General features: G+C 35.9%; 1 protein-coding gene across 34 annotated transcripts in view; it reads left to right on the top strand.

The window, feature by feature from the left end:
* Window positions 1–22,192, top strand: part of CLASP2 (cytoplasmic linker associated protein 2) — a 177,324-nt gene that overhangs the window by 27,509 nt on the left and 127,623 nt on the right. For 30 of the 34 annotated variants that reach the window (XM_072793516.1, XM_072793514.1, XM_072793515.1 and 27 more), the window contains exon 7: window positions 6,393–6,463. In XM_072793516.1, the coding sequence (XP_072649617.1) occupies window positions 6,393–6,463 (71 nt within the window). Of the gene's footprint in view, window positions 1–6,392; window positions 6,464–10,791; window positions 11,280–22,192 lie in introns of those variants that run through there. The other 4 variants (XM_072793541.1, XM_072793546.1, XM_072793552.1 and 1 more) reach the window with 4 other exon arrangements.

Below are 22,192 nucleotides of genomic sequence, written 5' to 3'. Positions count from 1 at the left end.
AATCGCAACTATAATACTATCATCACAACTTAAATCTTTTCGCAAATCTGTAAATCCAATATCCAGTCAGCATTCAAACTTCCAGTTGTTTCATAAACGTCATAAGTTTGTGTATATATTTTTAGGTTTGGTCGAATCAGGATCCAAATACAGTCCAACAATTAGTTGATATGTTCTTACAAGTCTTTTTGAATCTTTATATACCTCCAATGCTTTTTTTTCTTGTGTTTATTTGTTGAATAAGCCAGGTAGTTTATCTTGTAAAGTTTCCCATATTCTGAATATTGCTAATTCTTTTTCTGTGATATGATTTAACATATCCTTCTGTCTTTATATCCTATAAATTGGTAGTTGGATCTGGAGGCTTGATTAGATTTTTGGTAGTAGGGGGCAGGGTGTCAGGAGATGCAAGGCTACTTCAGAGGTGGTAGTATGTTCTGTTATAACTCATTATACCTGGCTGTCTCTCTTACCATGTAGTATTTTCCAATACCAATTATTTTTCAGTAATTGTCCATTAAATATGCATTTTGTTTACTTATTCATTCATTTTCTACTTCCGGGGCTAACAATTTCATTTGAGTAAATCCTACATCATCTTATATGAATGAAAGAAATGATGTTAGCATAATGTATTTATGTGTAAGAGTGTGTATATGTACATATATATTATATATTTTAAATGTTCTACTGAAATTATTTTTATTAAATAATTTTATAATTTTATGCAAGTATTAAATCCATACAGAAAAGTATGTAAATCATAAGTATGCAGCTGTGTAAATTTATCACAAAGTGAATACTCCCATGTGTCTACCACATAGGTAGCAAAGTTGAACATTAAAATCACCCACAAGCCTCCCTAAATCTTTCTTAATTCTTGAATTTTTAAATTTTATGTAAGTGGAATCATATAGTATGTATTCTTTTGTGTCTGGTCTCTTTCAGTTAACATTATTATTATATTTTAAAGATTTATTTACTTATTTGAGAGACAGAGCAGGGGGAGAGACAGAGGGAGATGATCCTCAAGCAGTACCACCCCTCCCCCCACCCCCTTGTTGAGCATGGAGCCCACCTCACCATAGGGCTCAATCCCATGACCCTGAGATCATGACCTGAGCCGAAACTGAGAGTTAGTTGCTCAACCAGTCGAGCCACCTGGGTGCCCCTTGTTGTTGTTGTTGTTGTTGTTGTTGTTTTAAGTCATTTAGGTTGTTGGATTTTGCCATTTAGCTTTCCATTTTATGAATAAGTCCTACTTTATGAATCCATATTAATGATGGACTTGTGAGTTATTTTCAGTTTGTTGCTTTTTTTTTTTTGAATAATGCAATTAAAAAATATTATGTTGGCGCACCCGGGTGGTTCAGTCTTTTGAGTGTCTGCCTTTGGCTCAGGTCGTGACCCCAAGTTCCTGGGATCAAGCCCTACATCCGGCTTCCTGCTCAGCGGCGGGGCGGGGGGGGGGGGGGGGGGGGGGGGGGGGGGGGGGAGGGGGTGAGGGGGGGGTGGCTGGCTGCTTCTCCTCTTCCCTCTGCCCCTTTTCCAGACTCAATTTCTTTCTCTCTTTCAAATAAATAAATGAAACCTTAATAAAGAAATAAGTAAATAAATAACACTCTTGTACCTGTCTTTTTGTGTACCTATATATTCGTCTCCTGGAATGTATCTAAGGGTGGAATTGCTGGGCCATATGGTATGCTTACCTATAATTGATATTGACAAACAGTTTTCCAGAGTGATTGTATGCACTGATATTTTCACTGGCCCTGTTTGCAAGTTCCTATTATTCTGCATTTTCATTGACATTTAGTATTTAGTCTTAACTCACTAATTTTAAGTTTCTGGTACATGTGTTATCATTATAGGGGTAATCTATATTTTTCTGATTACTAATAAGGAAGAGAACCATTTTGTGTATTTATCAGCCATTTGGGTATGTTCTTTTAAAGTGTCTTTTCAGATCTCCTGCCTATTTTTAAAAATTGGGTGGTCTGTCATTTAAAAATTGATTAGTGGGACTTTCTAAAATACATTCTAGATACAAGTCATTGCTAGCTATGCATATGTTTCAGATATCTTCTCCCTTTGTGACTTGCCTTTTTATTTTCTTGATGATGTCTTTTAATGTACATAAGTTTTTAATTTTGATGTAGTTTCCAGTCATTTCCTTTATGATTAGAAATTTCTGTGCCCAGTTTAAAAAATCTTTGTGACATTCTCTGGGTAACTGTCCTGAAGTTTTTTTTTTTTTTTTTTTTTTTTGTCTTGAAGTTTTATTCACATTTTGATTTATAGTCCATGTGATATTTTCTTTCAAAATGGTGTGAGATAGGGGTTCAGACACATTTTTTTAAAAGATTTTATTTATTTATTCATGAGAGACAGAGAGAGGCACAGACACAGGCAGAGGGAGAAGCAGGCTCCACACAGAGAGCCTGACGTGGGCCTTGATCCTGGGTCTCCAGGATCACACCCTGGGCTGAATGCTGCGCTAAACTGCTGAGCCACCTGGGCTGCCTTAGACACATTTTTTTTTTTGTTTTTCTTATGAGTAGCTATTTGACCAGCATCCCTTATTGAAAACCTCTTTCTTCAGTGTTTCTTTTATTATAAATTAAGTGTCCATATATGTATTTAGGATTTTTCCACCTATGCTCAAAATAAGATTAGCCTATAATATTCCTTTCTTCTTAAGTTATGTTTTATAAATACTTTTAGTTGTTAGGGGAAACTCCTTAACTGATTTCCCCCCCATCAGAATCAGTCTCCTAGGAACTTTATCATACATGGATAGCCTACACTTTTAATGTTCTTACTGAAATAAGCCAATGATTTATTAACCCTGTCCCTTCTTATTTATGGTTTCTCTGACCACTAAGTGGTGAGTCAGTTGGCAGATAAGGATTCTGAGACCAGAGCAGTGACGGGTAGTTGGTCAGAAGCTGAGGCTTTCTGACTCCCAGGCTACAGTTCTTTTCCTCCATGCTCTGGTTCTGTTCTTCTCCATGAGGCTTCTCTACCAGATAGTAGGGAACGAGAGGGTACAGGGTGTGATAGCTTTGCTTATTCAAGCATACAAGTGTTTTCCATCCTTTTAGCATGTGACTTCATTATTTTGTAGGTAGTATTTTGAGTCTAAAACTTTTATAAGGTAAAATATGAATGAATTTTGGTTTACCCATTTCTTTTTTTTTTTTTTAATTTTTATTTATTTATGATAGTCACAGAGAGAGAGAGAGAGGCAGAGACACAGGCAGAGGGAGAAGCAGGCTCCATGCACTGGGAGCCCGATGTGGGATTCGATCCCGGGTCTCCAGGATCGTGCCCTAGGCCGAAGGCAGGCGCCAAACCGCTGCGCCACCTAGGGATCCCTTACCCATTTCTTTAGATGATTGTTGCACTGTTTCCCTTTTTCCCTAACATTTATTCTCATAGCTTTATACGGGATATTGCATTTATTTGAAAACTATAATCTTTTATCATATAGTGGTTATGTTCTCACTTTAATTTTCTGAAAAGTATTTCTGCCTATTAAATGCGCTCCCTTGGTGATTTCCAAATTTCCTATTGGATATAGCCCTTTAGGGTAGAATTTCTGATTTTGTCCACCCTTATTTATATCAAGAACATTCTTTATTAAAATAGCTGAACTTAAGTATTATTTATAAAGCCATTGAGTCAAATAGTTTTAAAGTAATAATTAAGCATTTTTTTCCCTGGGGTACCTGGTAGCTCAGTTAAGGACCTGTATGTTTTATTTGCCCACTTCACTCAGTTCCTTACCAGTTCTCTTCTCTCAGAGCTTTCTTTCCTCAGTTTCTTACTGTCATTTTGCTACTCTAATTCTTAATTTCATGCTTCTTAACATCTTGTTCTGCCATTTTCCCCAGAGAGCTTTCCTGGATCCTCTCCTTTCTGTTTCTGGCCTGTGTGATCTTTCTTCATTCTGAGGTCCCACCTTCCAGTTCCAGTGTTCCTTCTCCCATTTCATCTTGTCCAGTCTTGTCCTGGGCAACTTGTCTGGTGTCTGCTCAACTCTCTGGAAGATACTACTATGTAGGATGAAGCAACCTGTGTCTTTATTTATTTATTTGTTTGTTTGTTTGTTTGTTTAACCTGTGTCTTTAAACTGAAGTGTGTGCTTTCAGATGTGTGAATATTTTTATTTGTTGAATTCAGTGGAGGTAGAAGGGGGAGGCTAAGGTTTAGAAATCACATTATGATGAGTTCCTAGGAGGAAAAAAATGTATTTTTAAGACAAAAAAGTATCTGCATCTTCGGTTTACAAGCAAGAAATGACAGGATATGGATCAAGGGCTAATAACTAAGGTTGTAGAAATGATGCTGTGAAAGAAACAAGGGTAAGACAGAGAATATCTGGCAATTAAAAACAAAATGACAGGGATCCCTGGGTGGCTCGGCGGTTTCGCGCCTGCCTTTGGCCCAGGGCGCGATCCTGGAGTCCTGGGATCGAGTCCCGCGTTGGGCTCCTGGCATGGAGCCTGCTTCTCCCTCTGCCTGTGTCTCTGCCTCTCTCGTTCTCTATGTCTATCATAAATAAATAAAAATAAATCTTAAAAAAAAATGACAGTGGCCCTCTTCCCTTCTCCACATCTCTAAGTCATAACTTTAAGAATAAATCATAGCATAGGGGTGTCTGGGTGGCTCAGTTAGTTAATTTTTGCTCAGGTCCTGAGATTGAGCCCAATGTCAGGCTCTGCACTGAGTGTGGAACCTGCTTGAGATTCTCTCTCTCCCATTCCCTCTGCCCCTCCTTCCCCTCCTGTGCTCAGCGCTCTCTCTCTCTCTCTCAAATCCATCAGTCAATCAATCAATAATAGCATGATATATAGGAAAGTAAAGGCAAAGCAAACTAAAAAATACTGCTGTCAGCATGATCCCATTTTGATCTAAAGAAAATTTATATATAAATACAAACCATTTATATATAAATACAAACTGAAGGCATACAGTTTAAAAAATTGGATGGTGGGATTGGGGTTTAGGTTTTTTTCTTCTTCCTAATTATATTTCCTAGTTTTCTTTTATAATGAGTATACATTATTTTTGTAATAAACACATTTTTTTTGGTTTTAATGTATTCTGAATTTCTTTAATTGCTTAGGATCTTTTTCTAACAGTTACGTTTTTTTTAATTCATTTTTTATTGGTGTTCAATCTGCCAACATACAGAATAACACCCAGTGCTCATCCCATCAAGTGCCCCTCTCAGTGCTGTTACCCAGTCACCCCCACCCCCCGCCCACCTCCCTTTCTACCACCCCTTGTTCGTTTCCCAGAGTTAGGAGTCTTTCATGGTCTGTCTCCCTTTCTGATATTTCCCACTCATTTTTTTCTCCTTTCCCCTTTATTCCCTTTCACTATTTTTTATATTCCCCAAATGAATGAGACCATATAATCTTTGTCCTTCTCCAATTGACTTATTTCACTTAGCATAATACCCTCCAGTTCCATCCACGTCAAAGCAAATGGTGGGTATTTGTCGTTTCTAATGGCTGAGTAATATTCCATTATATACATATACCACATCTTCTTTATCCATTCATCTTTCTATGGACACCGAGGCTCCTTCCACAGTTTGGCTATTGTGGACATTGCTGCTATAAACATCAGGGTGCAGGTGTCCCGGCGAAGAAACATATTTTTGACTTAAAAAAAAAATGATAGCAGAATATAGAAAGTAATTCTGAATATAATCAGAAGCAGTAATTGAAAGTCAATAGTAGAGAAAATATCAAATTATCAGTTATATCCTTCTCATTTTAGTTTCTAGCATTTTATATTTCATTGTTTTTATGTTTTCCTTATGTTTCCTTTGCATGATTTTATGTACTTTTTAAAGATGTTTGGTGACTCAGATTTATTATAAGGTTGTAGCTAAAGTATTTTTGATGGGTTTGGAGAAATAATTTTATGAAATTATGAAACAATTTCATAATTTTATGAAACTGCACATAGATAACTGCCTGTGTTTGGCTGCTTCTCTACTTAAGAGGGATGGGCTTTGTGTTTTCTCTTAGTAAGTGAGGTAATTAAAAAGAGAATTGTATAAAACTAACTGAATCCCTGAACTTATTTTTCTCAGGGAAGTGATTAAGGAAATTGTTTCTATTTAAACTGTATATAAAGGGCGCCTGAGTGTCTCAGATGGTTGGGCATCTGTCTTCGGCTCAGGTCATAATCCCGAGGGTTCTGGGATCAAGCCCCATGTCAGGCTTCCTACTCACGAGGGAGTCTGCTTCTTCCTGTCTGCCCCCCCCCCCAATCCCCAACTTGTGCGCGCGCTCTCTCTCTGTCAAATAAATAAGATCTTAAAAAAAATTTAACAAAAACTGTATAAAAACAAATGTGTTCTTTATTTCCAGATTAGAGATGATTTTTGCCAAATTTGATGAAGTGCAAAATTCAGGCGGCATGATTTTGAGTGTCTGCAAAGGTAAGAATAATTATGTTATTTCAGTTCTCAAACATTTCTAAGATTGTTTAGCAAAGTTTTAGGTACTAAAACATGTTTTCAAGTCAACTGTTATGTCACTGATTCAGCAGATTTGATTTTGTGGCTTGAACCTTAGTTAGGATATAATAATAGAGTCTTTACATCCTGCTAATTATTACCTATTCTCTGACTCTTTTATAGTAACTGAAAATTTAATTTTGGATCAATTGTGTAAAATGATATGGTTCTTTTCCTAATTTTTGTAGCTTCTGGGTTAAAGATATGTTGACTCTCTTGCTTTCCATGTTCCATGCATAAAATGTTTTCATTCCAAAAGTAATTGTCTTAGTTGTTTTTAGTAAAAGTTTGGGGATTGATGGGCTTTATTACACCTATGTGTAGACTCTCAGTGATGATATTGGTGAAGAGACTTACATGTAGAAACTTCATCAGCATGATCTGATCATCTTTGGTTTCTCAACTGATATGAGACAATTTAGAATACAAGGTTGTTTCGGGTTAGTATCTGGCACTTACTCAATTTGGTGGTTGCTCTTCTTTTTGTAAGGTTGCTAGATTATGTTTGGTTTTAGTGGGTGACATTTACCACGACTTTTCATTTTTAGCCATATATGTGAAGAATATATTCTTTTTCCAAAAATAGTACAGGTGTTTTTTCCACCTAGGAAAGTCGGTTCCTATTAAAGAGAGGGGGAGGGAAGGCACCCGGGTTGTTCAGTCTGCTAAGCATCAGGCTCTTGATTTTGGCTCAGGTCATGATCTCAAAGCCCTAAACTCAATGAGAATCTTCTTCCCCTTCTCTCTCCCTCTGTTCCCCCCCACGCATGCTCAAGCTCTCTCTCAAATAAATAAATCTTTAAAAATAAATAGAGTGTGGTTACCTTAGTAATACACCTGATATTGGGGGGAAAATTGGTATGAGTTGTGTAGTCAAATAATGGAAGAACTAGTTAATATAATTTAGTTCTTTTTTATTAAACCAAGACTGAGCCTTACTGTGTTGCAGGAAGGCAGATGGAATGACAGACAGTTCAGTGTTAAAAACCTAATCTAAACTTAGTTCCAGAAGCGTAAACTGACTTCAGTGCAACAGTCCTCACCCTGACTGCCAGCTGTTTCTCACTCTTCTCTGAATAGAAGGTGTTCTGAGTACCTTATCCTAATTTTTCCAGCAGTTACCTCTATTTCCATAGAAACCAGAAACAGCAGGAAGATTAAATTTAATCTAAATTTCCTGGATTGAGATTACTATGTTTTCATTCCATTTATAGTGCATTCTCATTTGTGTATTTGATTATGTGGCTACAACTCTAAGAAAAAAGTTAAAATGCATATTATAAATTTAAGGTATTTATTACTTGAACATGGTTTATTTTGAAAGTGCTGTCTTTTTGTGAGGTTATTTCTGTTACCTTCAAAATAGAAGGTTTTACATTCCCTGTTCTCTTAGCTCCCATTTCTTTTTCTCGTTTCTCCATAAACAGGAGGTTTGGGGTCAGTATCTGGCATTTATTTCTCTTGGAAGGAGTCTTCAGAGACTTTATGTATTGGAGATTATGATCTGAATATTCTAACTGTGGTCAAATGTGAATATTAAAGTTTAATAGTCATACAGTGGGATATAGAAATAAGTCAGGGTGTTTTTGATGACAATACTATGCTGTCACTGAAAAATACTTTAATGGATTCATTAATAAGGGAAGAGAATAGAAAAGGGAAGCCTATTTATCATATTGGCAAGTCCCAGGGCCTAGGTCTTTCCTCTCCCTTGTCTGTATTCTTTCTCTGTAATGTAATCCAGCCCAAAGGCTTTAAATCATGACTACTTGCTGTTGACTCCTAAATGTGTGATTCTGGCCCTTATTTACCTCTCTTATGCTCTAGATTTAGTAGCTTGTGGCTCGATTACATTTCCTTTGGGGTGCTTAATAGGCATCTCAGGCTTAACTGTTGGTCTCTTCCTTTTCCTCAAATCTCTTTTTCTCCCAGTTTACCATTTCAGCCAGTGCTGCCATCATCAGCTCAGGGTACAAACCTGAATTGATCTCCCCCTTGGTTTACCTTTGAAATCCTAATATATCCAAAATTTGTTCATTTTTTTTCCTGTGTCCACTGCTCACACCCCACCCTAAGTCTTTAGCTTTTACCTGAGTATTGCGATAGATTTCTATTCCATGTTTGCCTTCTAGAATCTATTTTCTACCCAGAAGTAAGAGTGATCTTAAAATGTAGATTAGATCATGTTACAACAGTGAAGAAGACAAAATTTCTGCCTCAGGGAGCCTACATTCTAGGGAGGGAGATAGATTGTAAGCAAGTAAGCAAATGAATATCCAGAATGATTACAGTTGGTAATGGAAAAAATACAACTACCCTTTGTTTAATGAATTTAATGAAACTAATTTAAATTATTCCTAAAATCCTTGCAGCTAAGTGAAAACAATTAAGTGAAAAAATTATTTACACTAACATTATGGTATGTGTCATCCTAACCCCAGACAATGAATAATTTTTGAATAATTTTTATAGGAGAGAAATCTATCAATTGAACACTGAAAACGAATTTTTGTAAGTAACAATTTGAAGGTAAAAAGTTTGTACCCGAAGTAATACTCTTTTTTAAATTTCTCCACGATTTTTCCCTACAAAATTTTCAGCCCTTATTGGCTTATTGTAATTGTGCCCTCAACCTAAAACTTTAAAGTTACAGAACAGAAAAACATTACTGGGCAAAGTAAAAGCTCAAGATGAAAACTTGTGAAAATAGTTCATGCATATAACAGACTGAGAGCCTTTGAAGGTAGCACCCCTTCTCTATCACTTGGTGTACATGTGCAAAGAAAATTGTTAAGAGTTTACCCAAACATGGCATTCAGTTCAGATTTATTTCATATAATATTCTAGAAACTGTTTGGTAAATAAAAAATTTTAGCGTCTATGCCTAAAGCATCACACTTCTTATGATATATTGATTTAGAGTTTTTACCTAAACACAGACAAGAACAAAAAAACCCAGGGGATTTGTTATTAAGGTATAATATTAAGGTATAACTTTATAAGAGATATTTTTTTCTGTTTAGTGTACCTCTTATCCCCTTATGCATGTCCCGATACACAATTTTACATCTCATGCTTTTTGTCTCTGATTTCTTTCATAACTGCCATATCTATATTCTTTTAAGTTTTGGTTGAACTCTTTGACTTGATTTTCTAGAGAACTAGTTCAGCATACTCAAGACACAAAGTAAATTACATAATTAGAGATTTGAGCATATCATTTAGTTTAGGAAAGGGAGAAATGCACATTTTTTAATCTTGAGGGTTTTCTAAGCCTGACTTTAATTCTCATATTAAATTATTATATAATTAATAATATTAGATTATTAGTAAGTAAAGTAATCTAGAGCAGAATCCCTGAGTACAGTGGAGAATTAGCTCTGCTGTTAGAAGATAACTGAGTTTAAAGTTAATCAGATCAAGGCTGGAAGGAGGCAGTACCAGCCCTGGAGGAAGGAAAAGACTGAGAGTTGCAGGCCCCCTGTGATTATGTCTGGGCCTGTTGTCATGGAGCTTTTTAGACCATCTCCTACACTAGCTGAGATGTAAACACCAACAGTGTTGGTGGCTGTGACTGTAAGTCTTTTTCTCTTTCACTGTGAAAAAACTATGCAAAATTCTCATTTGTCTCCTGTGCATAGGATCTAATGAAGTCTTGGAGTAAAATCATCATAAAATGCTTCCCCACTTCTATATTTGAAACAGTTGCTAGAAAAAAATTGCTCTAGAAGGCTGCAATAAAACAAAGCATAGAAATTAGGCTTTGAAATTACCCTGATACTTGGATTATAAGAGGCTAAATAAGGTAACTTGCAGTCTAGTTCTTTATATGCTTGTAGCATACACTTTAGTGAAAAGCAAAGCAGCCCTTTTCTTACATTGATTTTAAAACGTGTTTGTTTGTGACTATTAGCCCCAGGGCCTTCCCGAAGCTTGACAATGTGCTGATGGTTGTGCAGCTTGGATGGAGGGTGCTCCGTGTCCTGCAGCTGCGCACTGGCTAGGTTCTGTCTCCACCAGAAGCAAGCTTTGTTCCGTGTGGCTCTGCTGTCCGCACACAGAGCAGCCTTTGATGGGCTGCCTTTGACGTGATTTGTTTACGGCAGCCAGAAATGCTTCCTGCATAATGAGAGCAGTTAATCATGGAAACTGGGCTATTCCTGTTTGTGCACTTCTAGCAATCTTCTGTTGTAAATATTAAAAGGTAATAACAAAAGCATGAAAACCTTTTTTAAAAGGCACAAATCAGTTAATCCATCAGATCATGTGATCGCTACTGATTACATGGATATCTTTAGGGAAGCAGAAAATGATTGCTGAACACATGCCTTGTGTTTTGATGATTGCATTAAAAGTCCCCTACTGGGATGGCATTTATTGGCTCCTCGAGCTTTTCTTACATTAAATTTCAGGCAGCCAGTATAAGGAGAAGCACCGTAACCTGTGTATAACCACATATGTGTAGTTAAAGAATAATCTTGATCAGGCTCTGCTAGGTTCTGCTAAATAGACAAGGATTTTCAGCAAGACCCCAGACTTTTATTTTGAAGTGGAGTAGCAGCTGTTGGCTATTGCGGTGCAGAGCTGCAGCGCGGCCTGGGTCACACAGTGCTCTGGGTGTCTGCAGGCTGCAGGCCGAACCCAGTGGCGCAGGCACCGAGCAGCATTTATTTGCTGTGCTGTTTGACCTCTCGGTTTGAGAAAGCTCCCTGGACCATCTGAATGGCTATGGGAGATGGTGAGTAAGATCTGTTTTTCTTCTTGTGCTTGTGTTGTTATATACTTCCTTTTAAAGTGACGATCATTTGCTGTGTGAGAAATATATTACTTCCTAAAGACTGTGTGTGTGTGTGTGTGTATGTGTACAGTTGTGTATGGATATATGCACATGTGTGCTTGCTTGCCATTTAGTATCCTTTTCTGCTTGATATGTCTGTATAGGATCTGGCAAATATGTCAGTTTACCTTGCAACCCAAGCAAGCCCTCAGTCTGTGGTAGTCTATAGGAAGGGTTATTGGAAGAAACATGGAATATATGCAAAAGCTTTGAAGAGAGAATATGGAATATGGCTCTTAGACGAATGACAGCTTTTGGCAGGAAGGTTTGGTTGGCTAGCTTATCATCTTTCCTGTTGTATATGACAACAAGTAGAATCTTGTATTAATAAAGTATTTAAGGAAGCAAAATGTCTTGCCATAGACACTATTTTAATTAACATGCTTGTGATTTGTCAGTGTCCCTAGTAAATAGTTCTCTAGAAAATATTTATTCTTTTACAAATCCTATATAGGGTATAATTTGATTAAAAATAGATTTTTCCAGTGTTTTATTATAATAATAATTTTTAAAATATTTCTACAGTGCTTTATACTGTTCCAGAGTACTTTAGTATACTTAGTCTACATTAACTCCTCAGGTACAAATAATTCTATAAGTATACGGAATATTTTGGCATTTCCATTGCACAGATTGTGAAACTGAGGCTTGCTACTATGATAAGTCCTAGATCTAGACACAGAGCAAACGAGAACCAAATCTAGAACCTTAAGTTGCATTCGGTATTGTCCTTCATAACCCCTAACTACCTGAGCATGATTTTTTTTTTTGTTATTAGAGCTTTTTAAAATATGCTTAGAAGTAAACTTTATAACATCATCAATGCCAGAGATATGTATGAAGGGAAATTTGAAGTTCCTCAAAAATATTCTGTATTTTCACTAGGTTCTTAAGGAAGACTGGTCTGTTTTTGGAAGTTTTAATTCTCACAGTTTTATCCTTCCTTATGACAATATGACTTCTCTCTCAGGAGTTTGTCTCCTTGGAACTATGAGGAATGGGATACAAATGTACCAAAATGATGATGTTGGTAAATAGTCATTTAAACTGTTAGGTATATTTTGATTTGATATTGTAATGGTTTATTCCAAGAATTTACGTAAGTCTTTTAGATGTCCTTATGAAAATAATTTTAACTACTAATTTTTAAGGCAAAGTCCATCAAAATTATCAAATTAAGTTCTCATATACTTATGGGCATTGCCAAGTTTATATATTTATTTCTGTTTTAAACCTTAATTTACAGGTAACTCTAAATGTTAAATTTGATTTGGGCCATATTTAGATTTTGTTTCTTTCTTAAACATAAATCACATTAAACATTAAGTCAATGGATATCAGTGTATTTTTGCTTAATTTTTCGTATTTCAAGCAATACATAAATACATTCAGACTATTTAGGAATGTACTCATTTAAAAAAATTAAAGCAACAGTCTTTTATAAAGTTCAGAGGGTAAACCTTTCTCATTCTATTCTTCAAAAGTGAATACTTTTATTGCACTTTATTGATAAGTGTAGCAATACACCTTTATTTAAAAATGGGAGTATTTTTATTGCATTTTATTGATAAGTATAGCAATACACCTTTATTTAAAAATAGGAAATCAGGATGCTTGGGTGGCTCAGCAGTTAAGCATCTGCCTTCAGCTCAGGGCATGATCCTAGGATCCTGGAATCGAGTCCTGCATCAAGCTCCTTCCTCTGAGGGAGCCTGCTTCTTCCTCTGTCTGTTTCTGCCTCTCTCTCTGTGTCTTCATGATTAAATAAATAAAATCTTTTAAAATATAAATAAAGAATAAAAACAGGAAATCTAGGGAGGTGCTTGGTTAGCTCAGTTGGTAAAGCTTGAGACTCTTGATCTTGGGGTTGTGAGTTTGATCCCCATGTTGGGCATAGAGTTTATTCTAAAAATAATTAAAAAGAAATTTATGAGAGAATGAGTTTGAGAGAGAGAGCATAAGCAGGGGGGACGAGTAGAAGAAGCAGACTCCCTGCTGAGCAGGAAGCCTAATGTGGGACTCAGTCCCAGGACCCTGGGATCATGACTTAAAACAAAGGCAGATGCCTGGGATCCCTGGGTGGCGCAGTGGTTTAGCGCCTGCCTTTGGCCCAGGGCGTGGTCCTTGAGACCCGGGATCGAATCCCATGTCGGGCTCCCTGCATGGAGCCTGCTTCTCCCTCTGCCTGTGTCTCTGCCTCTCTCTCTCTCTGAGTGACTTATCATAAATAAATAAAAATTAAAAAAAAAAAACAAAAAAAACAAAGGCAGATGCTTTTTTTTTTTTTTTTTTTGGTGCTGAAACCCGGGATCGAAAAGGCAGATGCTTAACTGACTGAGCCACCCAGGTGCCCTAAAAAAATGAATTCAATTTAATTTAAAAATAGAAATAGGAAATCTGAACAGTAAAGATAGTAAACATAGTAACATGTTACCTTGGGATTTGTAGTTTTTATCAGTTTTATATATACTCTTGTATATTAGTCTTTCTCACATATAATACACATATACTATGCTAATATCATGTGAACATGTGTAACAAATGGATGATGTTATTCCTAACCTGTGTTATTTCTTATTCTTTCATTTTGACTAACAGAAATATCTTCTTTTCAAAATTCAAACAATGCAGATAAAGTAAAATTCCCCTCAGAACCACCTCAAAGCCCAGGTATAAACAGAGGTGAACACTTTTATTATTGTGGTATCTGTTTTTGCATACCTTTTACTGTGCCTTACATGCATATTAAGTATCAAAATAAATGGTTTTGGTTTTTGTTTGCATAAATGATATTGTTCTGAAAGTATTTTTGCCATTTGCTATGTCTACTCAGTATGGCACAGAGTTTTTCTGTTTTTTTTTAATGTTCCTCATGTGTAACTGTCTTTGAATTGTTACATAATATTCCATAGTATGAATGTATCATAACCATTTCTTTTATAGAATTTGAGGTTATTTAATCTCATAAAATTTTTTAAATGATTCTGAAACACTTTTCTACAAGTAATACGTGTGTATACACATATGTTTCTTAAAATACTTTAGAGTAGAATTTCTGGATCTAAGTTTTTTTCATTTCAAATTGTGTTCGTTGTAGCTAATTTCCTCAAAAAGAGACTTTACCCCTTATATTCCCACTACCAGTGCCTGCTATTCTGCATTCTTTTCAGTTCTCGCTATTACTAATATTTTTTAAATTTACCTGTCAAACAGGTGAAAAATATCTCACCCTTTTAAAGACATTTCCACTGCCTGGTAAGGTTGATCATCTTCAAATGTTTGGTTATTTGTATTTCCTTTTCTATGAATTATGTTCTGGCATCCTTAGCCAACTTTTTTTTTGTTATTTAACTTTCTTGTTATTTATTGATAGTTACTTTTTATATATTTTGGCTATCAATCTATTATCTATTGAATACATGTTATATAAGCTTAACTTCAAGATCATATGAAAGATTTTATTAGTTTTCTTTCTAGGCAAACGGGTTTTTGAAACACTGTAATGGCTATCAAGTGAAGAGTTGCTGAGAGTGGCTCTCATGTGCCTTTCTGTTTAGTTTTATTTATCCTTACCCAAGAATATAAAACCAAGTAGTCAGCTGATTGCAAAGTAGCTCTGGGCAGTCAAATCAGATAGAGTTAAAAACCTGTAGGATTATTATGTGGCACTGAGCCCTGCAATCTGCCTCAAAAGCTCATGGGAGGAATTTGCCCTTTGGTGTTATTGCTGCAGAGTGGCTAGAAAGAAACAAGGTTTTGTTGCAAATAGATTGTTTCTACACTTACAACATTTCAATACACTCTGTTCTTTCGAACATGAATATTTTTAAATTTTTTATTTAAATTCAATTACTTAACATATCCTGTATTATTAGTTTCAGAGGTAGAGGTTAGTGATTCGTTAATCTTATATAACACCCAGTACAGGGATCCCTGGGTGGCGCAGCGGTTTGGCGCCTGCCTTTGGCCCAGGGCGCGATCCTGGAGACCCGGGATCGAATCCCACGTCGGGCTCCCGGTGCATGGAGCCTGCTTCTCCCTCTGCCTGTGTCTCTGCCTCTCTCTCTCTCTCTCTGTGACTATCATAAATAAATAACAAAAATTTAAAAAAAAAACAAAAAACAAAAAAAACACCCAGTACTCATTCCATCACGTGCCCTCCTTAATGTCCATCACCCAGTTACCCTATTTCCCCATCACCCTCCCCTCCAGCAACCCTCAGTTTGTTTCCTGTGGCTAAGAGTCTCTTATGGTTTGCCTCCCTCCCTGATTTTGTCTTATTTAATTTTTCCCTCTCTTTCCCTATGATCCTCTCTTTTGTTTCTTAAATTCCACACGCGAGTGAGATCATATGATAATTGTCTTTCTCTGATTGATTTACTTTGCTTAGAATAATATCCTCTCATTTCATCCACATCATTGCAAAGGGCAAGATTTCATTTTTTGATGGTTGAGTAGTATTCCATTGTGTGTGTGTGTACACACACATCATACATCATCTTTATCCATTCAGCTGTCAGTGGACATCATGGCTCTTTCCATAGTTTGATGTTGTGAACACTGGGGTGCAGATGGCCCCTTCAGCTCACTACATTTGTATCTTTGGGGTAAATACCTGGTAGTGCAGTTGCTGGGTCACAGGATAGCTCTATTCTCAACTTTTTGAGGAACCTCCATACTATTTTCCAGAGTGGCCACACCAGCTTGCATTTCCACCAACAGTGTACGAGGGTTCCCCTTTCTCTGTATCCTCGCCAACATCTATCATTTCCTGACTTGTTAATTTTAGCCATTCTGACAGGTGTGAGGTGGTATCTCATTGTGATTTTGATTTGTATTTCCCTGATGGTGAGTGATATTGAGCATTTTTTCCCCAAACATGAATCTTTTAAAAAACATATAAGTGATTGTATAACCTTGACTTTCTAGAGGTAAGCCTTCTAGACCACTCCAAACTGACATATGACTGCTGATTCGGTGGGAAAGGAATAATAGCAAGAAATTAGTGCTGAGTAAATATCTCATCTTCTATACCCTGGAATATTCTTTGTGCTATGCTAGAATTGGGTTAACACAAATCACTGAAAGAAAGCAGCCCTTTAATTTAGTAGCAAAAAGGCCAAACTTTTTCTCTAGAAACAGTGATAATGGGGAAAACAAGGAAAAAAAGTAAATAACAAGGAACAAAAGATTAGGCATTCAGCAATTTAGGCAGTAGAAAATCTTAGCCTTCTTGAAACAGAAGACCACCTTACCCATCTGGGTGCAAGGTCTTGGGGCACCAGTAACAGCATATTCTCCAAGATGATATTGCTGATGAACCTGATTCTTCAAGAAAAGGTTTACATCTTTTTTTTTTGGTATGTGTAGAATGTATAGTTGATGTTCTTGACAGCTATTATGACCAACTATAGTTGTCATGAAAATTTACCCAAAATGACTTTTTGTGAAGGTTGTAAATAAACCTTATTGGGGCATCTGGGTGGCTCAGTTGGTTAAGCCTCTGCCTGTGGCTCAGGTCATGATCTTAGGGTTCTGGGATCAAGCCCCACATCATGGTTGTTGGGCTCCCTGCTCAGTGGGGAGTCTGCTTCTCCCTCTCTCGCTGCCCCCTCCCCCCTGCTTGTGCTCTTACTTTCTTTGTCTTTCTCAAATGAATAAATTTAAAAATCTTAAAAAAATAAACCTTATTATGAATGTCATTTATTATTTACTTTGATATTATGGGTATCATGAAATATGTTGTTTTAAATTTTATTAATACCAAGTAATAAATTGTGTCTGCCCCTTAATTTCATTAAACTATCAGAGGTCTTAAATTTTTAATGGGTTCCTTTAAAGAAAATAAAAGTTTTCAAGCAGGTTTTTAACTAGTGAGTTAATACCTACCTAGAAAGCTAAGTAAGAGATATTATGAAATTTCTTGGTCTATTTTAAACTTTATATGAGATGGACCTTATTTTTTAAATAAAATTCTTAACAATTTAAGATTAATTGTGATCCTCAAAACGCAGCATCTTTGTGAGAATATTAAAATTTGGCCATTGTTTTGAAGCACTTGGATTTTTAATTTCTAGTCATTTCACTAGAATTTTTTGTTTTAGTTTAAGTTGAATACATTGTAAATGTTTACTGTTTGATTATTTTACTTCTTAAAGCTGGTGATTTTCTTTGGCTCTGAGAAATCTTCTTTTATTTTTTTGATAAATTTCTCCCCTTCATTAGCTTTAGTCTCTCCTTACAAAATTGTTACAGTCAACACAGTTGAACCTCCTGTGTTGATTCATTGTCCATTATGTTTTTGTCTCTTAACTTTTATGTCTTTCTCTTTTCCCTTGTATTCTAGGGGTTCTCCTTAACTTTCTCATCCAATCCTTCTATTAAATTTTAATTTTGGCAAATAAAAGTTTATGCGATTACAAGAACTTTTTTCCCCTTTTCTGGAGGTTCTATTTTACAGAATTGTGTGTGTGTGTGTGCGTGCGCACACATGCACATATGTAAGCATGCACACGCATACTTGTATATAAAGTATTGAGCTTTCTGAGTTGGGAATTGGAAGACCTTAATGATGAAATCATTTCATAGGGATTTTCAGTGGTTCCTTGCAAATCATTCCTGTCCTTGGTAGCTTAGAGAGAGTATCACTTCTCTGTCCTACAAGGTAGACCAATTCTCACTGCTGTTTCAATTTGCTTCTAAGAATTCTGAGTTGCAACTCTGCAGTGGTTTTATTTTTCAAAAGCTTTTCATCCTTTTAATTTGCATTTTATGAGAACTTGTTGCTACTATTTTTTTGCATGCTGGTTTCATATACTTTGTCCTGCCTCATTTCTGTGGTCTTAATATATTTCTAATAATTTTATTGGGGTTCCATTACAGGGTTTTAAGCAAGAGAGCAAAGCGATTCAAATTGTCATAGTTCTTTTAAGGAAGAATTTCAAACATACCCAGAAATAGAGAATATTGTGACAAACCTCCATTACTACCCACTATACAGTTTCAAGAAATTATCAATACATAACCAATCTTTATTCATCTCTATCCCTACCCATCTTTCCTTAGCTTTACCTATCCTGCTGGATTGGCGTATCTGTGTGTGGACACATATGTATGTACACTCACACACGTAAAGTAAAACATCTTTTTAAGAGACAATTAGAGGTTTTGTTTGTTAGTTACCAGGAAATCTTTTATTGACAACCAGTTTTCATATCTAAAAAATTAACCCTTAGTATCAAATATTCAGTGTTCAGATTTACTCAGTTGTGTCCTAAATATGTTTTTACAGTCGAATTTTATTTATTTTTATTTTTATTTTTATTTTTATTTTTACAGTCGAATTTTAATTCAAACAAGGTTGACCATTCTAATTGGCTGATAAATCACTTAATGCTCTATTCATCTGTAGCAGATGTCTCTCTTTTTTTCCTCTTGCCACTAATTTGTTGAAAAAATATATCAGGTAAAGTTTTACCACATACTAGATTTTGATGATTACATTGCCATGGTGGTTTTATGTTTTTGTTTTTTAAGGTTTTTATATCCCCTTTATTTCCTGAAAATTGAAAATTCTCCTAATGGCTTGATCAGAATCAGGCCTAATTTTTTTGTTTTTGTTTCTTGGGCAGTTTTTGGCACACATTTTTTATAGATGGTGTTATGTATTTTTATCAGAAGCCATACAGTGCCTGATGGTCTTTTTTTGTATATTAGTATTGAACAATGGGTTCAGGTGTTGTCAACTTGATCTATTATTTATAAAGTTCCCCATCAGCCTTTCATTTTTCAGTTTCAGCAGCCACCGGTCCAAGTTACATTTTTAGGTGATCTCTTTGCCTACTCTGTTTGAAAGTTCAAGAATGAAGCAGGGAGACCAGTTAAGTTGTAGCAGTACAAGCAGAGAAGATACTGGTCTTAGATTAGGAATGGCACCAGAAATAAAAATAAATTAGGTGGAATTGAAATATAACTTGGAGTTATATACAACAAGAATTATTAATAATCGATGTGGGGGGATCCCTGGGTGGCGCAGCGGTTTAGCGCCTGCCTTTGGCCCAGGGCGCGATCCTGGAGACCCGGGATCGAATCCCACGTCGGGCTCCCGGTGAATGGAGCCTGCTTCTCCCTCTGCCTGTGTCTCTGCCTCTCTCTCTCTGTGTGTGACTATCATAAATAAATAAAAATTAAAAAAAAAAGTCTCTTAAAAAAAGAATAATCGATGTGGGGCAGAGAACTTGGAATGGGGCTCCTACATCATGGGCTTGAATAGCTAAATAGATGGTGATGTCATTTACTGTGATAGAGGTAGACTTGGGGAGAACAGAGAACAAGTTTGGAGATGGTATTGGTGTTAGGTTATGTATGTCAGATTAGAGATGTCTTCAAGATATCAATGGGGAGAGATATTTAGTAGGGCAGTTGAATATTTAGGTCTGGAATTTAGAGATGGTATAAGCTAGAGACAAAGATTTGAGAGTTGTGAGCATATAGATGTTTTTTAAACTATTGAGAATAGTTGAAGGCATTTAGAAAGTGTGTAGTCTGGAAGGAAGGAAGATATTCAACATTTAGTGATTGGATAAAGGAGGAAGAGACTGAGCTAGAGGGACCTTTGAAGTCAGAGGAAAGCCAAGGAGAGTATTCTATTGTAAAAGCAGAGTGAGGAGTGCAGGCAATTAAAACTTGACTTTTCTGAGACACTTATGGTACCATAGCTTATAGAAATTATTGTTTCCTAATCTCAGTTACTAATTGACCTGTTACATATGATCATGGTCATTGTTAGATATGTAAGAGAGTAAAAGCATTCAGGAATCCAAAGTCCTCTTACTCAATGTTTTAATTAGAATAAGGAAGGATATAGCTTCAAGAGGAAAGAGGAACTTTGGTATAAGAAGCTACTTAATATGAAACAGTATATTTGTGCATGAAATTTGATGGTGTTGTGGGTTGTTCTTTCTTAACTAGTTGGTTTACTGAAGAAAAGCCACCCAAAATGGATTTTTTTAATGAGATATGATATAAAGTTTTGACTTTATCTTTTTTTTTTAAGATTTTATTTATTTATTCACGAGAGGCACACACACAGAGGCAAAGACATAGGCAGAGGGAGAAGCAGGCTCCCCACAGGAGCCTGATGTGGGACTCGATCCCCTAACTGGGATCACGCCTTGAGCTAAAGGCAGAGGCTCAACCGCTGAGCCACCCAGGCGTCCCTGGCTTTATCTTTTGATTGGCATGTAAAAATGGAGCAGTTTTTCATTCTTTATGTGAATTCAGATACAGAAATTTCAGGTTTTGGAACACATATACCCATAAGAATGAAGTGGAAAGTTTGAATAGCAATTTGAATATATGGCTTTACTTTGAAGGGAAAAAGAAAAAACGGAAGGGATTTGCTTATGGTCATATAAATTTACAGTTTCCTACCTGAAACCTTGGGGACCAGCTATGTTTTAGAATTCTGAATAGGTCAGAATTTAGAAAAGTAGTGCTCATAAACCATATATGATACAACTCCAGCTGGGTCTGAGGTCGTACCTTGCAATCAAGCACATTAATATTTTTATAGTTAAATATATGCAGATTCACAATGAGTGAAATAAAGACAATAAATAGCTTCATGTCAGTTCACATATTTTGCCTAAGCGAAGTTCAGATCAATTTAGATTTTGCTACCAAATGAATTTAAAAAGATGAAACAATTTAAAGAAGACAACACCTATTCTCAAACTATTCCAAAATATAGAAGTGGAAGGAAAGCTTCCAAATCTATTCTATGAAGCCAGCTTTACTCTGATACCAAAACCAGATAAAGACACTAAAAAAGAGAACTACAGGCCAGTATCTCTAATGAACGTAGATGCAGAAATCCTCAACAAAATTTTAGTAAATCAAATCCAGCAATATTAAAAATCATTTAGCATATCAGATGGGATTTATTCCTGAGAAGTAAGGCTTGTTCAATATTTACAAATCCGTCAACATGATACATTACATCAACAAGAGAGGTTAAAAACCATAAGATCATTTCAGTAGACAACAGAAAAAGCATTTGACCAGGTACAACATCCATTTTTGGTAAAAACTCTTAACAGTAGATTTGGAGGGAATATATGCCTCAATATAATAAAAGCCATATATGAAAAATCCACAGCTAACATCGTACTCAGTGTTAAAAAACTGAGAGCTTTTCCTTTAAGATCCAGAAAAAGAAAAGAATGTCCTATCTCACCGCTTTTATTCAGTATAGTATTGGAAGTCCAAGAAAAAGAAATGAGGCATCTAAACTATAAGAAAAAATAAAACTTATTTGAAGATGATACATTATATATGGAAAACCCGAAAGATTCTATCATAACATTGCTAAATAAAACCGGTAAAGAAATTCAGTGAAGTCAAAGGATACCAGATTAATGTACAGAAATCTGTTGCATTTCTATACATTAATGATGCAGCAGAAAGTAATTCAGAAAACAGTCCCTTGTACAGTTACACCAAAAATAATAAAATACCTAGTATTAAACTTAACCAAGGAGGTAGAAGACTGGTACTCTGAAAAACTATAAAACGTTGATGAAAGAAATTGAAGATGACACAAAACAAATGGAAAGATATTCTGTGCTCAGTGATTGGAAGAACAAATACTGTTAAAATGCTTATATTATCGAAAGCAATCTATACATTTAATGCAATCTCTCTCAAAATACCAATAGCATTTTTCACAGAACTAGAGCAAACAGTTCTGAAATTTGTGTGGAACCACAGAATTCTCCAAAGAGCCAAAGCAGTCTTGAAAAAGAAGACTAAAA

Source organism: Canis lupus, chromosome 22 (genome assembly GCF_048164855.1).
Source record: "Canis lupus baileyi chromosome 22, mCanLup2.hap1, whole genome shotgun sequence".
NCBI lineage: Eukaryota > Metazoa > Chordata > Mammalia > Carnivora > Canidae > Canis > Canis lupus.
This window is presented reverse-complemented; position numbering and strand designations above follow the sequence as displayed.